General features: G+C 41.2%; 1 protein-coding gene across 2 annotated transcripts; it reads right to left on the bottom strand.

The window, feature by feature from the left end:
* Positions 1 to 4,228: 4,228 nt before the first annotated feature.
* On the bottom strand, positions 4,229 to 9,849 carry LOC144710165 (peptidyl-prolyl cis-trans isomerase). Of its 2 annotated transcripts, XM_078583848.1 has the most exons (6): positions 9,134 to 9,849; positions 7,813 to 7,911; positions 6,476 to 6,520; positions 6,027 to 6,164; positions 4,855 to 5,191; positions 4,229 to 4,448 (listed from the first exon to the last, which is right to left on the bottom strand). In XM_078583848.1, the coding sequence occupies exons 1-6, from the start codon at positions 9,533 to 9,535 to the stop codon at positions 4,444 to 4,446; spliced, it is 1,026 nt and encodes a 341-aa protein (XP_078439974.1). In that variant the 5' UTR covers positions 9,536 to 9,849; the 3' UTR covers positions 4,229 to 4,443. The 2 variants fall into 2 exon arrangements, with proteins under 2 accessions (XP_078439974.1, XP_078439973.1); XM_078583847.1 differs by lacking the exon at positions 4,229 to 4,448 and having other exon boundaries at positions 4,597 to 5,191; positions 9,134 to 9,848.
* Between the last annotated feature and the right edge of the window lie 233 nt (positions 9,850 to 10,082).

Genomic DNA, 10,082 nt, shown 5'->3' with positions numbered 1-10,082 from the left:
CAATTGGATTGATTGAGTTTTTTGATAATTTGATGGAATGAGCTCAAGGGCTTAATTTGAGTTAATTCACTAAGGTCACAGACTTATTTGAAGTCATTTTTGGGACGTGAGGCCTACAGTGCGTTCGATTTTTGTAGGCTTCTATTTGTGTAGCTTACCAGAGTCTAGAAAGAAAGTATTGTACATAAGGAGCATGAAGATATATTATTTTAAATATTATATATTATTTGGTTTCTTCAAAAAATATGTATATTATTTGGTGATATTATTTTGGTTGGCATCAAAATCGATCAGAGTTGGACCATTTATGTTATCTATTGTCGAAAACGGCATAGTAAACAATGATAAAATGGATGTTGAATTTTGTCATATTCATGCATAATTATATTTTCTCTTTGAATACAGCTTATGAACAATTCATAAAAACCTTATAAAGCTGGCATATAAAATCAATAAATTATAAAGCTTGATCTTTTAAGTTCCAATAAATTTTTCGCTCGAATTATAATGATTTTGCAAAAATTTTGTTAAATGAAGTTGTTTCTATATTTTTAATTGCAAAATAGCGTATAATTCACCAAGTATAGACTAATCGACTCACTGTCATTGATTTGGCCATTTCGTCAGTCAAATGAGCTAATGTCTTAAAATTTATCCATTGATGTACTATTCTACTCACTGTCATTGATAGGCTTCTTATCCTGAGAATTCAAATTTAAATTCTTAGGTTTAGAGCTGTTGGACGAGAACGGATGACGATTTCGAACAGACAGAACGGGACAGAACGGACTTCCGTTCCGTTATCCATCCATGGAATTTTGTTCTGTCTGTTTTGTCATTCGTCCCTGTTTCGTCATCATCACAAGTCTGTCATCAATATCTGTTCCATTATTCGTCCTTTACAAAAAATGGAACGGATAACGGACGAATGGATGACAAAGTAGAGAGAGAGAGAGATAACGATCGAGAGAGAGAGAGAGAGAGAGAGAGGAAGAGGGAGTGATGGAGAGAGAGAGAGAGGGAGGAAGGGAGGAGTGGGAGTGATCGAGAGAGAGGGAGGATGGGAGAGGAGAGGGAATGATTGAGTGAGAGAGGAAGAGGGAGTGATTGAGAGAGAGAGAGGGAGGGAGAAGGAGAGGGAATGATCAAGAGAGAGAGAGAGAGAGAGGGAGAAGGAGAGGGAACGATCGAGCGAGATGTTGGATGGTTAATCTTGATTTAGTTAGATTAGGGATTTAGTTTTTGAACAAGTTCAAGGAATAAAGCAAGTCAACAGGGATCACTGGTTTATAGGAAGATGTGGAAGCAAGAGCATGTTTTAAGGAGCAGAAGACTGGGTTTCTTGGAAGACCAGGTACATGGACAGGTGTGTGGACATGCTTTGTTTAAATCCATAGGCAGTTATGGGGGAGTGCCTATAAATATGTATGAGTTTCATTGTTATAGTATGATGTGTGCATCAACTGGTTCCTTCCTCTCTCAAACTGTTCTTTCTTCTTGTTTCTCTGTGTGAGATCAAGAGAGTGAGAGATTAATCTTTTTTTCTCTGTGTGAGATCAAAAAAGTGAGAAATCAATATTTTCCCTCTGTGTGAGATCAATAGAGTGAGTGCATGTGCTTCCCATCTCTGTGTGAGTTGTTGAAGTGAGAGAGCTAGGTTCCAACAAGGGAGAGAGGAAGAGGGAGTGATCGAGAGAGAGAGGGAGAAGGAGAGGGAACGATTGAGAGAGAGAGAGAGAGGAAGAGGGAGGAATGGAGAAGGAGAGGGAACGATCGAGAGAGAGACAGAGAGAGGGAGAGGGAGACGGAGCGATCGAGAGAAAGGGAGAAGGGGAGGGAGCGATCGAGAGAAAGAAGAAGAGGGAGTGATCAAGAGAGAGGGAGAGGGAGCGATCGAGAGAGAGAGAGAGAGAGGGAGAGGGAACGATCAAGAGAGAGGAAGAGGGAACGAATGATCGAGAGAGAGAGGATGAGGGAGGGATCGATCAAGAGAGAAAGGAAGGGGGAGCCATCGTGAGAGAGATAGGGAAACGAAGAAATATCTCGTTTAATATATACACCTCAATTTTTGTTTTCTTCCATATGGGATAATAGGATTCGGAGTTCAATATTAAACTCCTAATCCTATTGTCCCACATGGAAGAAAACAAAATTTTTGAGTTGTATATTTTAAACGAGGTAGGATATATATTAACAAATTAATAATTTTTTTATTCTATTTAGTACATATATATATTATAATTTTGGCTCATATAATATATACACCTCAGGATTTTTTGTTTTCTTCCATATGGGATAATAGGATTCCATGTTGTCCGATGTGGAGGAAAACAAAATTTTTGAATTGTATATATTAAGCGAGGTAGATTAACGAATTAATAATATATTTTATTTATATATAATAAATTATTCGCTCGAATAATATATGCACCTTATAATTTTTGTTTCTTCCATATGGAATAATAGGATTCAGATAATATTTAATGTTAAAATCCGAATTCTATTATCCCATATGGAAGAAAATGAAAATTTTGAGCTGTATATATTAAACGAGCTACTAAATTATCCAGAAAGTCCTTCATTACCTACTGGCCCACGGATTTCCTCTCTAACCCATGTCATGATGGCAGCAATGACAAATTAAATTTATTCTTACAACCATTCTATGTTGGATATCGAAATCAGATAGCCAACTTCAATATCCGATATCGTCATCCTTCCTAAGAGACGAAGGTGGATGACGATATCTAGATGGATCATGATATCGGATATCGGTACTGTAGCAACCAATATCCGATACCGTAATCTGATATCCGGATATCAGTAAAAACGGATTTCTGGTACTGTAATCCGATTTCGGTATCGGGACGGGCGATCACTAGTGCAGATAATTGGGGAAACAAGTGTCACTTTGAGATTTCTTTCAAGTCATTACTTTAAGCGCGATAAATCAATTTCAATGGTACTGAATTGTCAATGAAGGGAAATAAGATACTTTGTCAATGTGTTTTCTCTGGGACACCTTAAACTGTAGAATTTTGACCTTTTGTTTTAGAATATTTAATATTTTACTGACCTAATGTGGTGGCAACGACGTCAACGCATCAACACCGAACGCGTCACCACTGTCATCTGAAGTCAACACGACCGCTGAAGACATGCCGCCATCGTCACCGGATCAAGTCAACACGCCAGCATCAGGCACGTCTCCACTCACGCAAGCCCCTTCACGCATCCTGACGCGTCGCCAAAGGCAGATCCGTAACTGTCCCCTGACGTGACACGAAACCACGTCGTTCGTCACGTCGCTCCTCTTTATTTTTATTTCTTTTAACTGTATTTTCTCTTTCCTCCAAGGCATATATGTGTAGGCTAATGTTTCAAGAAAAAGTTAGGCAAGTCATAATTCAAGAATTGAGTTTTCTGTTAACTCTTCTTGGAGGACTTGCCCTAGCCTCCCTCTTCCTCCCTCTTCTAGTTTGCCGCCACCGCTGCCGTCGACACTGCCACGTCTCGCCGGCAGCCGCTTCCGTTCCTCTCTCCCCCTCCCTTCCTTCGTTCTTTCTTCTTCCCTCTCTCTCATTTCCTCTCTTCCTTCTTTCTTTCTATCTCTCCCTCTCGCGTTTTCTCCCGCCGGCTCTCGTGCGCGCCAGCCCGCCAGCGCCCACGCGCGCCCGCCCCGACGGCGCCTGCGCGCACCAGCCTGCCGGTGCCCGCGCGCGCCAGCCAGCCGGCGGCGCCCGCGCGCACCAGCCTTCCTGCCATCACCCCACGCGCGCCAGCCTTGCCAGTGCCCCACGCGCGCCAGCCCTGCCGGCGCCCTCACGTGCCCGCCCTGCCTGCGCCCGTGCGCGCCAGCCCTCCGTCTGCATTCAACGGTTGTCCGTCAGGCTCCTCGCCAAGGCCGCTCAATGCCTGCAACGCCCAGATCTCTCCTCCAGTGGGCCATACAACGCCCGGAATGCCCAGTTACGTCACGACTTGAATTTTCCGCAACCTCATCACGCACTCCGGTGCTGAGGTACGCCTGAACTCTTTGGTGTCGAGTGTTATTCGTCCAGTGTTCCGCGAGGCTTCTTCCACCGCCGTCAAATTTGGTTTGAATATCTCTTTCTTTTCCTCAAAATTCTTCCTCTCGTGAGATTTCCTGCAAACGTGAATTCGAGTATTGGATTTGGAGCTTTGGCATCATCGTGGTGGTTGAAGACAGTACTCCCACCCTCGAGGAGGAACAGGACTGCACCACCATCATTTCATCGGTTTTAGGTTTTCGAATTCGATCGTGTGAATTTCGCGGTCTGTTTTTATCCCTCTACCCAAATCCGTCCTGCATTCCCACCATCATCGTCACACCTGCCTCCCTTGTCGTCTCTCCCCTAGTCGTCCCGCATCACATTCCCACCATCATTGTCACACCCGCCTCCGTTGTCGTCTCTCTCCTAGTCATCCTGCATCATAATGTAAAAGTACTAATGATTCATGGGCAGTACGAAGCTTTAATTATTGCAAAAAATGATTGAGGCCATTAATTTAAACTCATTTTCTTATTCATTTCTGTTATTTTATTGAGCTGCTAATTCTATGTGACACAAAAAATCCCAAGTATTTTGTTCTTACATCCCAATCACAAGACATAACAAAACAAATAAAAACCAATCAAGGACCTTCCTTATTATTCTTACTAGAGAGAACCTCTGGGATTCTTTATCCCACCACATTTGATATCAGTTCATCTGGATAGAGAGAGAGAGAACCTGCCTACATTCAACAAACTTGCACATCTTCTAACTGACATCTGCTCTCTTTTCAACCTTAAAATTGGGCACTTAAAGACTTCTCAGCTTGAAGTCTCACCTTCACTTTCACTGGCCTTAAATCTCACCACCTTGAACTCTACCGGCTTCTTCAAAACTTTTACCTCAACTCCATTCCACTCGTCAGCCCTCGTCGGAAGCTCTGCGATGGCCTCGACCACGGCCATGTCCTCCGACACGACGGTACCGAAGGTAGTGAAAGATCTGTGCCATTCATCATGATTTGCAAGGCTGATTAAGAACTCTGGCCCAGATCCGATCCATGCCACGGTCCCACGTCTTAAGGGTGTACATGCCTCTTTAGGTAGTTCTTTGAAGTAAGAGCCCTCCACGGCTAACGTACCCTGGATAAGCCCGTACGGAGGACCCTTCGGCTCCTGCGAGATCATAGATTCTCCATAATAACATCGCTATGGTAAAGATGGTTGATATGGAAAGATTAACACATAATGAGATCAAATGATTATGATACGATACGATATGCTATGATATGATAAAATATGATACAATATAGACCGTATGTTATGATATGATACAACAGCAAGGGGAGAGGAAAGGAAGGTTGAGAGAGACTGGGAGAGAAAGAGATAGATAGATGTAGAGAGTGTGTGTGTGAGAGGGAGAGAGAGTGAGGGTGAAAAAGAGAGCAAAGAGAAGGAAGAATGAGAGAGAGACAGAGAACAAGAGAGAGAGAGAGAGAGAGAAAAAAAAAGAGTAAAGAGAGGGAGAAAATGGGAGAGAGAAAAAGAGAGTAAAAAGAGGTAGAGAACAAGAGAGAGAGAGAGAGAGAGAGAAAAAGAGAATAAAGAGAGGGAGAAAAAAGGAGAGAGAGAAAGACAGTAAAGAGAGGGAGAGAACAAGAGAGAGAGAAAGAGAGTAAAGAGAGGGAGAGAACAAGAGAAGGAGAGAGCAAAGAGAGAGAGAGAAAGAGAGAGTAAAGAGAGCGAGAGAACAAGAGAGAAAGAGAGAGCAAAGAGAGGGAGAGAATGAGAAAGAGAAAGAGAGAGTAAAGAGAGGGAGAGAATGAGAGAGAACAAGAGAGAGAGGGGGAGAGAGAGAGAAAGAGAAAGAGAGAGTAAAGAGAGGGAGAGAATGAGAGAGAGAACAAGAGAGAGAGGGGGAGAGAGGGAGAGAGAGAGAGAGAGAGAGAAGGAGAGAGTAAAGAGAGGGAGAGAATTAGAGAGAGAACAAGAGAGAGAGAGAGAGACTTACATTCTCGATATGGTCTCCTTGATCATCCCAAGCAAGGCCACGGGGTTCTGCACGGTAGAAATGGCAACCCACTGAGTATTTCAACTTCAGCAGATCCGAAAGGAAGCCCATTGAGTGTGGCGCGCATTCAGGGCGAAGCTGCAAATTTATTAGCATTTTCGTGATGAGAACAGAGAATATTTCCAATTTTCTAGCGTTCAAATATTGTTTATATTTGCATGTCTTTGTGCCCAAAATACCACTCTGGCACTATAACTTGTGCACAATACCCCTTTCTTACAGGATTCTAAGCTGGTGAAATAACTTCAATCCCGCTTTCTATATGTATAAACAGATTAAAGTAATCTATTCACAGTGAAAATATGGTAGATTTTTGTCACATTCCTCAGTCTGCATGATAATATTTTCGAGCATAAATAATTAGTGAAAAAGAAGAAATAGAACCTTACCTTTATACGGATGATCCCATGATCGGTATCCAATGCAATAATTCCCTGTGACAGAGAAAATTCGATAGAGAGGAGAGAAAGAACTTCAGACAGAAGTAAAACAATATCCTTCGATTAAAACATAAAAAATAAAAAATAGATATAAACTTCAGCAAAATAAAAATTGAACAGTTTATTTTTGGAAAATGAAACATAGATCTTACTTACCTTTCAGAATTTATTATGGAAATTTCAAAGATTTTGATGGACGAGAATTTACTTAATTATTTAATTAGTTTCTCCCCACTACGAACGGCTATTTGATATGAATAACTGCCACTGGACCGTACACTTTGAAAACAAATATAACCAGACTCAAGGATAGAATCTCAGGCAATGAACTCCCCAGAGAAATTATTAGATGATCAGCGAACGTAGTCATTTCATGTTTTGTAATGAAGAGGTCCTTTCCACTGCTTCTCTTGCTTACGTCCTCCCTTCAAGCTCGCGTTCCTCATGGTAGGGTTAAAAATATTTTAAGGGACAGTACTTCAATAAGAAAAAGACCAAAATTCCCCTAATAGACTGATATGACAGAAATACTCTAACAGGATATTTTAAGGTCTTTTTCTTATGAGTGTCCCACTGAAAAAGTCTACATGTCATTTGCCAAGGGCAAGTGGTAGAACCAACTTTATGCCAGGGCAACAAATATATAGAGGATAATGAGACCAATAATAAAATGCCAAAATGCCCATGGAAGGCTCAAATGACAAAAACACCCTGAAAGAGTTGGAAATCGTCAGAAAAGTGACTAACCTAGAGTTAGAAATAAGTCATGACCAAAGCCCTTTGGAATAGTTGTGGAAAAATCCTTCTGTTATGATCCCTGTCGAACCTAGAGTTAGATCGTCATTTCCGCCCAATAGGGCAGGCCATTTTAGTCATTTTCTATTATGTTTGTATTTGCCTTTAAATAGGCCAGCCCTCCCTTTAGGAGGGCAGATGATAGAGCCCCCCTTCTTGCTCTGCATCGAAAACACTTGAATTCCACAACCAATGCACATTAGGGGCATTTTAGTCATTTTTCTATTGCGCATTCCCATTTAGGAGAGCAGTCGAGAAGTGAAATTGGAATATTTTTGGGTCCCTCTCATTTCAAATTGCACTAGAAAAATACTGAAGAACTAGAAATTGAAATCGCACGAGCAGCAGAACAAGAAGTGAATAATACAAAGTGTTTCAAATTCCAGAACAAAAATAAAAAATATGCATTGGCATGGACAAAGATAAATGTAAATGAAAATCATTGAGAAAATCACGGTTTCAGAGTCTTTTAAGAGAGTACAATCGGTTACCTCTCCTTTTCCAAAAACAATGCCAGATGTCCACATGACTCCTGGTCCTAAATCTGCTATATGAGGAAACATGGGATCTTCCTGCCTCTTCAGCCAGCACTGCGAGCAAGAAAATAGAGAAAATTTGAATTTCCTGGTAAACTACTTGTTGGGAAAAATAAAGATACTATGAGACTCGAAAATAAAACTGGGAAAATTTAAAGTAGAACAAGATTATTCGAGAGAAAAGACTAATTGTGTCAGAAAAACTGGAGACATCTACGCCAACAATTTTATCGTCACCAAATACATCAAGAAGGAAACAACTCTCACACCCTAACGTGCCTCTCGCCCAATACATTTATTCTTATACCAGTAATTTCCTTTCTAACAAAGAAATCAATTTTATTACTCTTATCATAATAAAACTCGTGGGGATACAAGAAACGTTATGAATACCTATGAAAGATGAATATTAACGGCCATTAAAAAGAAATCATCAAGATAAGAGTACTAAAAAGTGATTTCGTTTCAAACAAAGAAATCAAATCTATTACTCTTATCCTAACAAAACTCGTGGGGATACTAGAAACGTTATGAATACCGATGAACGATGAATATTGACGGCAATTAATAAAAGTCATCAAGATAAAGAGTAATAAAAATTGATTTCGTTTCAAACAAGGAAATCAAATCTATTACTCTTATCCTAATAAAACTCGTGGGGATACTAGAAACGTTATGAATACCTATGAACAATGAATATTGACGGCCATTAAAAAGAAATCATCAAGATAAGAGTACTAAAAAGTGATTTCGTTTCAAATAAAGAAATCAAATCTATTACTCTTATCCTAATAAAACTCGTGGGGATACCAGAAACGTTATGAATACCTAGGAACGATGAATATTGACGGCAATTAAAAAAAATCATCAAGATAAAGAGTAATAAAGATTGATTTCGTTTCAAACAAAGAAATCAAATCTATTACTCTTATCCTAATAAAACTCGTGGGGATACTAGAAACGTTATGAATACCTATGAAAGATGAAGATTGACAGCCATTAAGAAGAAATCATCAAGATAGATAGAACTAAGAGCTCTAAGGTCTGCATTAATCCCAGTAAGAAGAAGGAATCAAACAGAACAATAGAATGACTTTAATCGAATCATTCCTGCGAGCAAGGGAATTCATGAAATAAAAAAATGAAACGAAGAGAACAAGAACATTTGATTCTTGCTTCAAGATAATAAGTCCATCCGAGAAACCAGAAAAAAAAAGAGAGAAAATTTTCAGTCGAATCAAAGAGAATGGAGATGATCAGATCAAGAACTCTTCACCTCTCCAAACTTCTCCTTGCACTTCTCCCTGTCTCCGCAAAAAACCCAAGAATTACAGAGACAAGGCCCATCTCGAGCATTGCACATCTCCTTGCACGCTTTGCAGCACTCCCTGGAGGAATTCAACCGAAAATCCGTTCCCCACTTGACAGAAAACCCCCAAAGCTCAAGATTCTCGGACCCTCTGCAGCAATCCCCAAATCCCTCGGCCTCGTCTTCCTCTGCAGCGCCGAATCTCTGAAATCCGCCAATCGAGGAGAAGAGGGAGAGATTCGAAGAGGGAGATCGACGGCGAGCTAAGATGATGCCGGTGTAGACGACGCAGCAGGTGGCGAAGCCGGCGAAGAGGAGGATGACGGGGATTGAACGGCGGTTGCCGCCATCATTGGATCTTCGCCTCATCTTGGAGAGAATGCGAGGGAGAAGATGGAGACTTCCTGAAGAAAATTCTTCGTCGTCGTTGTTCGGATTGATGAACTGGCTGAGTTTGCCGAGATGGAGTTCTTCTCGGATCAAGATTAAGATCAAGAGCAAGATCAAGATCAAGACGGCTGAGGCTGCTGAGATGGAATTCTTCTCGGATCAAGATCAAGATCAAGAGCAAGATCAAGGTCAAGATCGAGAGGAAGATCAAGATCAAGATCGAGAGGAAGAATTGGAGATCGAGGTGTTCAAGTATGAAGGCGAGGAAGAAACCGACGGCTGCGTTGACTAACCAGACTTTCGGTTGGTGCAAACTGGCATTATTTTTTAATCTTCTCTCTCTCTCTCTCTCTCTCTCTCTCTCTCTCTCTCTCTCTCTCTCTCTCTCTCTCTCTCTCTCTCTCTCTCTCTCTCTCTCTCTCTCTCTCTCTCTCTCTCTCTCTCTCTCTCTCTCTCTCTCTCTCTCTCTCTCTCTCTCTCTCTCTCTCTCTCTCTCTCTCTCTCTCTCTCTCTCTCTCTCTCTCTC

Source organism: Wolffia australiana, chromosome 12 (assembly GCF_029677425.1).
Source record: "Wolffia australiana isolate 7733 chromosome 12, ASM2967742v1".
NCBI classification, from domain to species: Eukaryota; Viridiplantae; Streptophyta; class Magnoliopsida; order Alismatales; family Araceae; genus Wolffia; species Wolffia australiana.
The sequence above is the reverse complement of the archived record's forward strand: the minus strand, read 5'-3'. Positions and strand labels throughout refer to the sequence as shown.